The sequence below is a fragment of the Halichoerus grypus genome, chromosome X, assembly GCF_964656455.1.
Source record: "Halichoerus grypus chromosome X, mHalGry1.hap1.1, whole genome shotgun sequence".
Lineage (NCBI taxonomy): Eukaryota > Metazoa > Chordata > Mammalia > Carnivora > Phocidae > Halichoerus > Halichoerus grypus.
The window spans coordinates 46,997,903-47,012,456 of NC_135727.1; the positions used below are offsets into that span (position 1 = coordinate 46,997,903).

Sequence of the window (14,554 nt, forward strand, 5' to 3'; positions counted from 1 at the left end):
GGTACCCACAGCCAGCATCTCCCAGCCTTTGGAGAATTCCCGCCAAGCCAATCAACACCCCGGGCCTGAGGTGGGATAAAAATGGAGAACAGGAAACAGATGAGGAAGAGTGGGAGTGGGGGTGAAGGCCACGGAGAGATGTGAGGGGAAACTTACAACGCAGTGCCTTCTGGACTCTGCGTAGCTTCATGGCAGTGCGGTAAGCTGAGAACTTAATGTTGTTCAGATCAGCTGCAAAGAATGGAAAGAGCCACACTCAGATCGGGGAAATGCACATTAAAACCACCACAAGATACCGTATCACACCCACCAGCTTGGCAAGAGATTAAAGTCTGACAATAGCAGGTGTCAGAAAAGACGTGGACAAATGAGGAGGGCTGGTGGAAGCATGAACTGATACAATCACCTCAGAAAACAACTTGGCATTACCTCGTAAAATTGAACAGTCACGTATCCTGCAACCTGCTGGCTGTGTATCCCTACAGCAGTGATTTTCAAACATTTATTGACTAAGACGCATGGTAAGAAATTCATTTGGCATCACGGTCCAATATGGACACCCATGTGTGCATGTATAAATAACTGAACGAAACATTTCAGGAAACAGTGCCTTGCTAGATTTGGTAAAGTAAAAACATAACAAATTCCAAGCAAATAGGACTCTTGCTAAGGATCTGTTGCACTTTCAAATTTCCTAGTCTATTCATGATGCACTGAAATGATGTTAGACCTGTAGACTGAAAGACATGCACAGAACGTGTCTTCAAGAGCTCTTTAACAGCACTGTCCTTTATGAGTTCCAAATGATAAACAACCCAAAAGTCCATCAACAGTAGACTGGATGAAGAAACTGTGGTATATATAATGGAACACTCTATGGCAGGGAGAATGAATGAACAATATTTACACACATCAACATGGACAATATTTGCAACCTAATGATGACTCTCTCTTAGTAGCCAACACTAAGGCACATGAAAGTCACACTCATCATAGCCTGGACAGTGTCTTTAAAAGCAGAGCTGGTTCACATCTCTAAGCTTAAGTCCCTAATGTGATAGTAAATGGTCCAGGAGGAATGTAGAGCCTCCAGTTGAGGGTGGGGGTGCAGAGGGGAAAGGAAGGAAGGCTGCTGGAGAAACGAGAAGGCACTCACTTCTGCCCCCCACCTGCTTGTTGAATGGAATTCCCTTCTGTTCTTATAGGAAAAAGACAGCTGTATAGATCTCCACCCTATACAGGAATCCCGAATTCTTACCCAGGGTTTGGTATAATTCCGTCATCTTGGGATGGTCCCAGCAAGTGGTCTGAGCCTGGTGGCTACAAACAGAAGCATCAATAATACCAGGGTCCATGCCACCCCCCCAAGCCCCCATACACATGTGTGCATCACTCAGTGATAGGTTGGATGCAAGGAGCTTCAGGATCCCAGGGTGAACCATGAAGATCCCAAAGCACAAGCGTTCACCTTTACCCAGGTAGAATCTTGAGCTCTTGAGATGAGTAGGAGGAAAAACTGGACTGGATGGAGGAATCCCAACAGATAAGGAGGGACAGGGAGAAAAAAAGACAGGCAAGGGAGGGGGGTTGGGCAGGTGAATGACCCGCTTCTAATTCAGATGGTCACTCACTTGATGTAGTAGGGAACTTTATTGGGTGAAATTGCTCTTTCCCAGGGAACCTGCACAGAGGCTGGTAAAAGAGAAGAGAGAGAAAGAAGTTGGCCACTTATGCTCTTCAGACCCCCAGGGACTCCCCTGCTCTATCCTCCTGAGCAGGCGGTCAAGCCCAAAAGGGGATTCCTGACTCGCCCTGCCAGCTCTTAACAGCCCCTGAAGGTGGGACAAAAACTGCACTTCTCTCCCTGATGTTAGGGCAAGGGAAGAAGAAATTGTCACTGATACCCTCATGTTTCAGCCACCCTGACAAACTCTTCCTTGAGCAGTCTGCCATTTCTACCCATTCGGCTGTTGAGGATACGAAGGGGACCCCCAAACCCCTTCCCCCACAAGGTCAAGCTTCTCGGTCCTGTGGGGCAATGGGGAATGGTATTGCCCATTTCTCTCTGGCGAGGAATTCTGGAAAAGGATGCCCTTCTCTGCTCCATGTCTTTATCTTCCAGATGTTTGAGGAGAGGCTTCGTGACTTGGCCAACCTCACCGCAGTTTCCCTGGGTATAAGAGCCCACGGGAGGTACAGCTACATGCCAGCGATCATAAGAGCAAGAGTTCTACCCGCCATTAATGTTTATTGAGTTCCTACTATGAGCCAGAGACTCTGCTAAGTGCTTTGTGGACATAGCTGATTTTCATATCCGGACATTCTCACCATCTCCACTGCCGCCACCCCGACTTGGGTCACCATAATCCCTCACCTGGATGATTACAATATGTTCCCTAACAGGTCTTCCTGCTCCCGCTCTTGCCCCCCAACACTCTGACTCTGTCAGATCATGTCATCTTTCTGCCCAAACCCTGCAAAGGCTCTCCATTCCATTTAGAGTTAAATCCCAAGGTCTGACCATGCCCTACAAGGGTCCTCGGTGCTCTGGTCTCCTGCTACCCTTCTGATCTCCCATTTTCTCCTCTCCTTCTTACTTGTACACCAGCCTCCTTCTTGTTCCTCAGGCATGCCCCTGCCTTAAGGTCCTAGAAGCTGCTGTTCCCTCTGCCTGGTGTGCTCTGACCTCAGCTATCCACGGGGCTCATGGCCTCGTCTCCTTGAGGGTGCTACTCAATTGCCCTGCTCTCAGTGAGGTCTTTCCTGACCATCCTATTGAAAATTGCAATGCCTCCCTCATCGAGTCCAGCACTGCCTTTTCATGCTTTCCCTGCTTTACCTTCTACCACAGCACTGGTCACCAGTTTACCTTATATATATTGTACTTGTTTGTTTACGTTCTGGCTTCCCCTACTAGTGGATAAGCTCAGCAAGTCTAAAGACTTTTGTCTGTTTCGTTCACTGAGGCGGCTTCAGTGCCTGAAACACTACTGGGCCCACATCAGGTCCTCAATCAATGTTGAAAAAATGAAGCTATTTGACTCCCGTAACCCTGTGAGTTAGGTAATATTTTCTCCTCTTTTTACATATGGGGAAGATTGATGGCCAGAAAGGTTAAGCTATTTTTTTCAAGCTTGCCCAGCTATGAAGTCAAGGAGCAGTGACTCAGACCCTGGCCTCTCCGACGTGACAGCCTGTCCTTTCAACCGCTAAACTATGCTGCTTTATCCTTACTGCTTCTTGGATGCCATGATATCCTGGGCTCCCACCAGGTCCCCAAGGGACGAGAGTAGACTCTCTTGGAAGGTATCTGAGGTTCTGCTAAGTGAAGTCTAGTTTGTCTCACGTACAGGACAGGAAGTGCTGTGACCCAGGCCCGAAGTCCCGGTGGGCATCCTGGAGCTGCTTAAGCCTCTCACCAACTGACACCTGCGGAAAGAGGCAGAAAGTCAGTGAATTCATTCCAGATATTTAGTGTGGGATTTCCAGGCACCTCTGGAAATCTTTGTGAAGTCCTTTACAGGCTAGCTCCTCCCACAGCTGCCCAACTCCTAGCCCTTCCACATCACTCCCAAGGGTCAGAGAAAAGCATCCTTAATTCCAGGCCATAGTCACTCTTCATCTGCCCCTGTCCACCCTGAATGCCTACATTTAGACAGGTCCCTCTCAGATCTTCATTTTTCAATTACTCCCTGCAGCCTAGAGGTTGAGAAGACTGTTCCCTGGCCTGAAATTCTCTACTATTCTTTTCCCATGTAGGTCCCACTTTAATGCCCCTTCACTTTCTTTTGGCCTGAAGATTTCCCCCAAGCCTAGTTATATCAAAGCTCTTCCCTATGGCTCACTCCAGGCTTCTCTTCTACCTGTAGCTGTTTCCACCGGACATTGATCTGCTCCAGGGCTCGGGAATTCTCCATTGACAAGTGTACATCAGAAATGGCGAGTTGGTGGGCCAGATCATTCACCAATTTCACTCCATCTTTCATGGGGGAGAATTCTTCTTTGAACAGCTACAGAACCAGAACCCAAGTCCCACAGCAAACAGAGAGTGGGAAAGAGGAACCATTAGTCATTCACCTCAACTCCTCCCTCTTCACGACCAACAGCATGACACAGGTGCTTGCTATTAAGCCATTTGGATTCAGGTGTGGGGGGCCACTGTCCTTATTCTCTTCCTTTCCCATTCTCAGAAAACGCCAGGGGAAGAGAAGACAGTGGGAGGACAGAGGAGACTCCAGCTAAACCAGCTGCCAAAGCCAGCACATAAACTGGGAAAGGCTCAGTTGCAGTCTGGGCCAACAGTGAAGCTTCAGTAGCAGGGACTGGGAGGAGTGTCAGGTCTCAGGGTGGGCCATAGCCAGGTTAGGTGCCTGCATACCTTAATAGCCTGGATGTGCTCAGGGAGTGAATCAATGAAGAGATCCCCAATGGGCTCCCATGTGGCTCGGACTCCCTCAGCCTGGGTCAGAGTATTGCTTAATTCCTCCATTGCCCCTTGGATCTCCAACAGCTGCTCCAGAGTGCGCTCAATATGGCGGTGCTGGTCCACACAGCGGGCTGTCAGCTTCTCCCATAGTTCACTGGCCACTGTTGCCTGCTTCCACACAAAGCGGCTAAGGTTCTGGATCCGCTGTCTGGGAGAGGTATCTGTAAGAGCAAGCAGGAAGCCAGAGTCAGGCCAACCTGGCAGGGGCAGCCCAGGGAAAGACAGGGACAAAGAGAGACCTTTGTAAAATGTGTGTGTGTGTGTGTGTGTGTGTGTGTGTTTAGCACTATGTGATTTATCACACGTGTAGGTTCATGGATCCCCCACCACAGTCAAGACGCCATATTGTTACTTTTGCCCTACTATGAGGATTTCCTCATATTCTCAAAAAATGGGCAAGGTAAAATATTTTAAGAGGTGCCGTGAGGTAAATCATCCAGAGTCCTATTCACATGACTCTAGAGCACTATTTTGCATTAGTGTCTGCTGCCCACTTCCATCCAAAGGAAGGAGGCATTTTATGCCCAGGAGAGGTTAGCATAACTTGCCTAGCTTTTCCACCGAGGCACCTAAATTGGGGGTTTCTTCTTCCTCCCCCAGATTTCCCCTCAGGAGTAGATTCAGACCCCCAAAACTCCAGGCTGGTCCTATCTGAGGCCCACTGGGCAGTAAATTGACTACTGGCCTCCTACTGAGGGGCTGAAAGTAAACTGAGCAAGTCAACAGCTTTACCAAAGGGCTCAATTAACAAAGGGTCCTTCCAGGCTATTCATAGCCAGTCTTGAAAGGCAAAGACTTCCTGGAGGAGAGGACCTGCTGAGCTACCACTCAGACCGAATCACCATGAATCCCCCGATGCTACCTTATTTGAACCTAAACCTAGAGTGGCCTACTTCTACTGAGGAAAGGGGCCAGAAGTCACCAGGGTCAGTAGCAAAGACCCATGATAAATTTTTCTCCTAGCTTTTTAGATTTTAGAAAGATTTTTTTTTTTTTTTTATTGATCAGAGCATCACTGCATGTCTCTCTATGTTGGAATGAAGCAGTACGTTTTTAAAGGACATACTACTACTACTTTTATTCACTGAGTCAGCTCAATGTGTTCGAGCCTTTTGTGTTTTTTCCTTTTTATGTCTCATTAGAAGGCCACACATGATGCCCCACAGAGCCACATACAGCTTTGGGCCACACGTTGGTCTCCCCTACTCCAGGTTCTGTTCTCTTTGCTTTTGCCTGCAATGTGAATCTTGCTTCTTCCCAACTTTGGACCCCTAAGAGAAAATTAGCCTCCTAGAGAACAGCTGAGAAAATGAGTTTGGGGAAGGCAGGAAGGTGTTTAGCAGTTCATAGCTAAGAAGAAAGCAAAAGAGAGGAAGACCACCCACCTTTGCTCTCAGAACGAGGTTCCTCTAATTCCTCAAATGGGTGCTGGGACAGGAAGGCCTGAGCTGACTCCAGCACAGAGTAGATATAGGGGCCCCGAGACTTGACATCTTCCATAAAGGCCTATGAAGTTTAGCAACATGGTCAGCAGGGAAGTAAAATCTTTCAATTGCTTTAAATTCCACTCTGCAATTGACAACCTTTCTTCTCTTCGGTGCAACTTGATCCTTAAGCATTATCATGTATCTTCGGGCTACCCAGACAGAAAGGGGTGCAGTCCTCCCTATAGCCAGAAGAATGACTCTGACACTGGGACGTCTATTTAGTATGAAATGGGTCTGTTTATGCCACAAGGTAGAGAGAAATGCGGACATTTGGGGTGGGAATCTTGGTTCTCTGGAAGACCCAGAAAGTCCCCTGTAAGGGGCTTAGAGAAATCAAAACCAGATAAGCAGGATTTATATTATAATTTTTTTAAAGATTTTATTTATTTGTTTGACAGAGAGAGAGAGCACAAGCAGAGGGAGAGGCAGAGGGAGAGAGAGAAGCAGACTCCCCATTGAGCAGGGAGCCCGACATGGGGCTCAATCCCAGGACCCCAGGATCATGACCTGAGCTGAAGGCAGATACTTAACCGACTGAGCCACCCAGGCACCCCTATATTATAATTTTAATTAAATTTTTTGTTGAAATATAGAGAAGAGTACACAAATCAAAAGCGTACAGCTTGGGGAATTTCCATAAACTGATTCCATATCTGTAATCAGTACTGAGATCAAGAAACAGAACTCTACCAGCATCCCAGAAGGCACACTCAATGACCCCTTCTGGCCACTATCTCATCCTTCCCCTTTAGGTAACCACTGTCCTGACTTGTAATACCACTGATTAGTTTGGTCCTTTTTGAAATTCATATAAATGGTATTATACATTACAGTACTCTTTTTGTATCTGGTTTTTTTTCACTAAACATACTTTTGTTTGTTTGTTTTTTTAAAGATTTTATTTATTTATTTGACAGAGAGAGACACAGCGAGAGAGGGAACACAAGCAAGGGGAGTGGGAAAGGGAGAAGCAGGCTTCCCGCCGAGCAGGGAGCCCGATGCGGGGCTCGATCCCAGGACCCCGGGATCATGACCTGAGCCGAAGGCAGACGCTTAACGACTGAGCCACCCAGGCGCCCCTAAACATACTGTTTTTAAGAGTCATCTATGCTGTGGCATGGAGTTATAGTTTATTTTCTTGCTGTACTGTATTCCGTTCTGTATCCACCTTTTAAATTGAGATATAATCGAATATACAATTGTATAAATTTAAGGTATACAACATATTGATTTGATACATTTCTATTGCAATATGGTTGCCATTGTCCCCTTAGCTACACCTCTGTTGTATCACGTAAGTATTTCTTCTAGTGCATTCTGTATTCATTCTTAAGAAATATCTGTTGCTAGTTTCTGATTATAAGAGGTAATATATGTCACAGAAATCCTAGAAATTTCAGAAAAGTATGAAGAAGAAAATTAAAAAGAACTCTAATTTCATCACCTAGCATTAACCATTGTGAACTTTTTGATATAGTTCTTTCTTACGTTTTTGTATATGTGTATACGTGCACACACATCTATGTAGATTTTTGTACAATTGAGATCCACCTGGATATAGCTCTGTATCCTATGTTTATGTTTTTTTCACTTAACATTATAGTATGTTCATTTTCCCACGTTCCCACTGAAAATCAGGGCAGGATTTTAAAGGGAGGCCAATTTCTGATGAAACGGCTAAGGAGAAAAGGTTTGACTTACTCTGGTGGATTTTTATCCAAAAACCAGTAAAACTGGATCCAGCCTTCTGTTACTTCAGGTGTCTAAGCAGAGGCTAGGTGCCCATCTGTCAGAATCCGGCAAAAAAGATCCCTTCCCAGCTGAGAGGCTACACACGGCAGCCTCCGTAACTCAAACCTACCGCATGTGTCTCCTTCTCCTGTTGCACCAGGGCCACGTCCCCTTGCAAGGGCAGCTGAGCTGACAATTCTTCATCTTTTTGGCTGAGCCAGTCAATAATCTCTTGGAGAGGGAGCTGAAGCTTTCCACTGTGGTCTGAGAAGGCCTCTAGGCGAGCGCTGCACACAAGGCGTAAGACCAGTGATTTTCAATCTTCTTTTTTTTTTTTAAGTGGCAAAACATCTTTTCCCCCAAATACTTACGTGTTACTTTAATGCATAAAACAAATTAAAGAGGAGCTGCTCTGGTTGAAGTGGGAGGAGGCCCAGAGCCCTCCCTCCTCCTCACCCACAGAGGTTCAAGGCACCTTCACATGGAGTGCAGTACTAAAAGCCAATGGGTAGGTCCATGAGTGGGAAGCGTCAGCGTGGACGTCAGTTAATTCAGTTGCATGCCCAGCATCAGGCTGGGAAGGGGAGGAAACTGAGCAAGGGCATTAGGGGAGACAGCTGTCTGGTTGCCGTCTTGCCTTGGAGGAACTCAAATCATGCCAAATTACTCATCAACAGAGGCTTCTCAGAGCCTGCCCTCTGAGCAGAAAAGGATACAGTAAGTAGAAAGGCTAAGTCAGGTGACTGAATGCGGGCACTCACATGTGTGAGGACACACACAAATATACGCAGCCCAAGGGTCCCAAAAGATGACAGCACCATAGGCTAGAGATTTGACATATGGAAGGAGAAAAATGCGCACACTATAGTCATCTCAGTATGCCTCCCTCCACAAATGAGACGTGAGCTGAGGACCAAGTGGTAGGAAGCTGGAGGCCAGCCTAGGTACAGCCATCAAGCCCATTCCCCATAGCTGACAATAATAACTATTCATTGCCTCCCTACTACCTGGGCTAAGCCCTTACCTAAATGATTGCTTCCACTAATTCTCAGAGCAGCAACCTTATGAAGTAGGGAGGTTAAGTAATTGGCCCAAGGTCACACAGTTAAATAACCGGTAGAGCTATGATTTGAACTCCGGTTTATTTACTCCAGAGCCTGCATTCTTTCAACTTCTCTATGCCACCTCATTCCAGCCAAAGCCTACCAACAGGCAGGAGTTTGGGCTTTGATAATAGGGAGTGGAGAGGAAAAGTGTGAGGGGTAGGTTATATAGAAGGGTAGGGAGAAGAGGGACAACTGATATAGGAATCGCTTTCATGCTCTTACTGATTTGCCCTCAGTTTGGGGAGGAATAGGTGGGCTGATAACCAATGGATGGGAGTAGAAGGCATAAAAGGACAGGAAAGAGAGCAGATAAGATCTACTGAGATGGAGGGCAATTACGAGAGGAAGAGGAGGAGGGAGTAGTCATATCCTTCATTTATACATCAGTGCTTTTAAGTTCAGAAAGCATTTTCCTATCTTATAAGAATCCTCACAACAGCACTGTGAGGTAGTTAGGACAGTTCCTTCACTTGTTTTTTTTTTCTTAAAAAAAAGAAAGAAAACAAAAGTGAAATTCAGATAGCTCAAACCATGTATCCAAGGTGACACAACTACTTAAAATCAAGCTACTTAAAATCCAAGGCTCAAATCTAAATCTCCTGACTTCCGACCCAGGGTCCTTTCCAAAGTCCAGAGAAGGAAAGGGAGAAGTGGATGATGAGGCTGACGAGAGGGTGACACACAGGCTGAGAGGAGAATGACAAGTTGCAGCAGCAAAAGGAGCCCAACACTGTCCCAGCCAATCGCCTAAGGCTCCTGTTTCTAGGGGCCAGGCCTTACCGGAGGTTGTGAGACTTCTTTTTGATTTCATTCCAACACAGATTCATGGCTGGTGGTTCTAGGGGTCCAGCGGCACCAACAGACCCGTTGAAGAGCTTTGGGCTTAGGCAGGAACCCCCAGCACCATCCTGAGGAGGCGCAGGGGCGGTAGCAGCAGCTCTAACCTGGACAGAAACACAGACATCCTGCGATCCCCGGAGTGTGTCACACCCTGGTCTGCACCAAGCCAAGGATGGGACAAATGTGAACAGGGGGAGAGAAAGCCTTGTCCCAGGGTGTGTTGGGGGGGCGGGGTGAGATAAAGGAAGACTCTGTGGCTCTGTTCATTGCAAGGTCCTCTCTTGGCCCAGGTCAGTGACTTTGAACTGCTCACTATTATCATTATTACTCTTATTACTGTGAGTTCTGCCAAGACTACTTACTGCCCGGATGGGATTCTGGAAGTACTTGCTTTAGATAAGAGCTGCTCAGAATAGCCCAAACACTGGCAACCACAGCATTCAAGGTAAGCCGTAGGGTCATGCGTCAGTGTCCCCCAGTTTACCCAACCTGCTAGAAAAGAAAGCTGATGGGCTGCCTCAGAGATTCAGGGAGACAGAGAGCAGACCAGCCAGAGAGAGCTACTGGTAATAGATGTCCGACTTCCCAAATGAATCTAGGCCTTCCTTGGTGTTCCCTCTCCCTCTTCCCCACCTGCATTTTCCACCAGTCAGGAAGCCTAGAAATGGTCCTAAAGAGCACTGTTCATCTTCCATGGGTGGAGAAAGAGCTAAAGCCACATTTTTGATCCTGATCTCCAAAGGACCCTGAACGGAGTCAGCAGCTAAAAGGACCAGCCATAGAGTCTGCCAAAGGCTCGCCTTGTGCCCTTAAGCTCAGAGCCTATCACTTGCTCGCCCTGCAGGGTATCATAAGGTTTAGGGGAATGAGGGTAGTGCCAAATAGCCCTTAAGTAGCTAGCTACCTCTAGCACAGTGCCAGGACTGCCCAGCCAGGGGCAGAGGGGGATAGAGGGAAGGAAAGTATGGGGGAGGAAATCTCAGCCTGTGCCACTCAGTCCCAGCCTGGGGAAACTCACCTGCCCATCCGCCTATCTACCTGCTTGCCTTTTGCAGAGAGAACATGGTTCTGGGGGTGGCTGAGACTCTTCTAGTCTCCCTGTCCCCCAAAACCATACTTCCTTCCCACACAAGGCCCTCCAGGCAATCTAGGAAACCAATCATCCCATTAAAACCACAGCTCACAGCCACATACTGAAAGGGAAGTGAGGGAGCAACCCAGCTCAAGGGCAAAGTTCTGAATTCAGTCACCCTGGGTCCCCATGAGCTGACCCTACCTGTGCTGCCTGGGGACTCCATTGCAGGATTCGGCAGCTCCATGATGATCCCTCAGCTCATGTCCAGAATCAGTGTCTGGTGAGCCGCAGGCAGAGTCCCAACAGGCTCTAAGCAGGCTCCCTCAGGGGAGGCCAGCAGAGCTGAGCCAGGTCAGGAGGCGGGAGTTGTCACCCTGTTTGTTTACTGACCCCCCAGGAATCTGGAGGGGGCGGCTCTGTCAGGGCTCAGCCGGTGAATCAGAGCTTTGTCCCTGGGGAATTCCAGCTCGCTCCCAACTGGGCCCGCCACACCGGGGCCAGGAGGACCCTCCCAGGCTGGCAAGGATGGCGGGAGTGGGACTGGGCATTCCATGGTGCTGAGGAGGGGCATGCACAGGGTAGTTTCTCTTGATCTGTTCTCCCTTTCCATGGAAGACACCAAGGACTCACTGCCTCCAGCCCCCCCACCCCGAGATAGAAGAAAAGATCAGCCCACTTGGGTGACAAACCTCTGGTAAGCTATTTCCCCAAAGCCTGGCAGGAGGATGGGCTTGGAAATAAGCCTTGTCTTTAACTAAGTAAGTGTGTGCCCAGAGGCAGTGAGTAGTGGGTGTTGGCGCACCTGGGGACGGAGCCATGGGAAGGCAGGGTCAGGAAGTTGGACAGCAGAAGATTCGTCTAAGCCCACTGTGAAAACAAGGGGGTGCTCTGCCCTGCCTTTGGGAGGAAGAGCTGAGAGGAGGGAGAGTCATTTTCCACCCCCCAGACCTCTCCTTGCACTCTAAGGCTAGGGGGAAATAGATGGGTCTATGGGCATCCCCTTGGACCGCTGCAGGGAAGGGAGAGGGCAGAATGGAACCCAGCAGCTCTGAGGATCCAGTGCCCTGCTGTGCTGCCCTGGGCCACAGGCCTGAAGGGCAGGGCCCCTCCTGGAAGTGACCCCTCTTCTCTTTCTCCAGCAGACTTGCCTGGGGGAAAGGTTAACATTCCCTAGCTAGGCCCCCACCCCTTGGCCCTGAGGGAAAACACTTCGTTTTTACCAAAAAAGGGTTCTGTTCCCATCCTCATTTATCTCCCACAGAGTCTTCTGGGCTTTCCACAGTTCCACATTGTTTCCATGCTGAGGCCCACCTACAGGAATAGTTGGAGCAGCTGCCTGACCCTTTCTGGGGGTCTGGGGTGGAGCCATTCTGGGTGGATGGGGGATGGCAGGGGATGGCAGGCCAAGAGCAGGGAGGGGCTCTAGCTCCGGGTCACAGCTTTGCTTATGCTGGGATAATTGGGCTCAAGCCAGTCTCACAGAGTCCCCTAGACTGGGAATGCCCCAGAGCGCGAAATGGCTCCTTGTGACCCAGCAACAACCAAGTTTTCTTGTTTCTGAGAGGAGCGCCCACAATGAACTGGGCTCCACCCATATTAGGCTGTCATTCCCTTCAGACTTTTTAGTTTCCCAAATCCCCATTTGGCTCCCTTACTATACCCCCATTACCCTGTTCTCCCTTCCTAGTTCCCTCTTATATTCACAAGTCCCCCTAGCAGAGCCAGGCACACAATAGGCAACTGATGAATAACAACATTTTTCGTTCCCTACCACTGGCCTTCTACTTCTGGCTTTTGTGGCCAAGATGTTTGCTTCTCACCCCAATCCCCAGAGGGCTCTCTTCTGATCTCTTGAAACTTTAAGACAAAGTCGGGGCCATTGGGAAGGAAGAGAAGAAACTGAACAGTGGCAGAGGAGAGGGGTTGGTCTCACTATTCTCAATCACAAAGTGAAGCCCTCAGGTCCCTCTGCCGAGGTGGTGAAGCTTGGAGAGGGGTGGATGATGTGCAGGGCAAGCGTTTTGGAAGGGCCCAGGCTTCTCCATCCCTTGACCCTATATGTCAGTCCCACTCTGGGGAAGGGGTGGGTACACTGGGGGATGCTAAGTTGACACTGGCTTGAGAATATGTTAGAGGCAGCAATTTCTCTCTGGTTAGGTGTGGGAAGACAGCTCAGGAAGACCTGGCTGTTATGCCTCTCTGGACCTTTCCCTCATTGTTCTCTGCAAAAATGGACTCCCCAGCACCCACATTCTCCATCCCTGCTGCCGTTCTCCCTCCCTTCCTCCTCCTTGTATATTCTGCTGCTGTCTGCACCCCCAGCAGTGACTCAGCACCGCAGCGCATCTGTGAGATACTAGGAGACATAGTACTTTTTCACACCCTCATGGCCTCTGGACCCCAAAACATTGTAGAACAAGCCAAAACATGTTTATGCCTCCCCCTTGTCCAGTTAACTTCCCATGGACCTCCCTCATTGTCAGGAAAAGGGGCTATCTTCTTGGGATTACTGCCTCTCATACGTCCTCTACCCACCCACCAACATACATAGGCAGGAACACATAGCACCATCATTCTACTCCTAAGGAGGAGAGTGGAAAGGAGAGACAGGTACGAAGGTCAAGGGACTCGAAGTGGGGCTGAGCCAGGAGCTGTAAGACTAAAGACTTGAGAGGAAGAGCCAATGGAAGGAGAGAGAATATTCTGTAGGTGCAGAATATAAAGTATGCCATAAAGAAGCTAAGGCAAAGGAAGGTCCTGCCTTGTCCTAGGTCACACCCTGAAGGGTCACTGTTCTGGGACCTCCCTTGGGAGGTTAACATGGAACTAGTCCCCCTCAGCCATGGGGGCCCTGCCCAGCCCAACACATTTCCTTGCCCTATGCCCCCTATAAAAGGCTTCATGAGTGACAAGGGATGAGCCAGAAAGAGGTCCCATGCCCTCCAAAGGGTTTCATCTATATAGAGAGTGCTCCAGAGCCTTAGGAAGCATGGACACCCACAAGAACACACACAGATCCTGTGTCCACTCTTTCTCCACAGGACTTTGTCTTGCTCTCAGCCTCTTACCTGAGGCTGGGGGCAGGTGCTTCGGAGGCTGCTGCTGTGATGGAACTGGTCAGCTGCCCGCCATTCATGACATCGTGGGAGGGTATAAGGGCATCCCTGCATGACCATAGGTTGCATCAGAACCAAGGCTCATGTGGGGTGAGAATGGGCAGTGCACCGACTGTTGACCATAAGCACCTGGAAAAGTAACAAGGAGAGATTCAGAGTCAAGACCCAGAAAAGGCCTACGAGCCCAACACTTACCCAACGGTGCCTTGACAGGTTATGTAAATAAGTATTCAAAGCTTACTGGTCTACCCAGTAGTTTTTTTCCCAGGCCGCCATATACCATAAGGGACTTTATTTAATTATTGACCAAAGAAGTATTTATTGTTTATCTATTGTGCTTTGTGCTAGAGACACCAAAATGATTTGCTGTCTGAGATCTCACAGCCTAGAGAAGAGGGTGGGGGAGATCAGGGTGAGGGGAGGCAGTCATATAAGCCCATAACTATAATAAAATGCTTATGTGGCAAGTGTTATAATCGAGATTTGACCAGAAGGCTAGGGGAGCACAGACAGAGGAACAGCTAACTCTGAGAATGTGCAAAGATTTCAGAGAGATGGCATTTGAGATGAGTCTCAAAGGACAAGTAGATGTTTGCCTATGCAGAGAAGGGGAAAAAGGGAGAAGGGTGTTCCCAGAAGAGGAACCCACCTATGCAAAAGTGGATGTCACCCAAAAAAGCATAGCGTGTTCAGAGTACAGTAAGTGCCACGTG

General features: G+C 48.6%; 1 protein-coding gene across 2 annotated transcripts in view; it reads right to left on the bottom strand.

The window, feature by feature from the left end:
* Window positions 1–14,554, bottom strand: part of DRP2 (dystrophin related protein 2) — a 39,212-nt gene that overhangs the window by 13,805 nt on the left and 10,853 nt on the right. Inside the window, exons 2-11 of one of the 2 annotated variants that reach the window (XM_078065512.1) lie at window positions 13,794–13,970; window positions 9,591–9,754; window positions 7,835–7,991; window positions 5,872–5,992; window positions 4,379–4,647; window positions 3,864–4,010; window positions 3,351–3,429; window positions 1,632–1,692; window positions 1,259–1,320; window positions 157–231 (exon numbers count right to left, since the gene is read on the bottom strand). In XM_078065512.1, the coding sequence (XP_077921638.1) occupies window positions 157–231; window positions 1,259–1,320; window positions 1,632–1,692; window positions 3,351–3,429; window positions 3,864–4,010; window positions 4,379–4,647; window positions 5,872–5,992; window positions 7,835–7,991; window positions 9,591–9,754; window positions 13,794–13,910 (1,252 nt within the window). In that variant the 5' untranslated portion in view covers window positions 13,911–13,970. The remainder of the gene's footprint in view (window positions 1–156; window positions 232–1,258; window positions 1,321–1,631; window positions 1,693–3,350; window positions 3,430–3,863; window positions 4,011–4,378; window positions 4,648–5,871; window positions 5,993–7,834; window positions 7,992–9,590; window positions 9,755–13,793; window positions 13,971–14,554) is intronic. The other variant, XM_078065513.1, reaches the window with a different exon arrangement.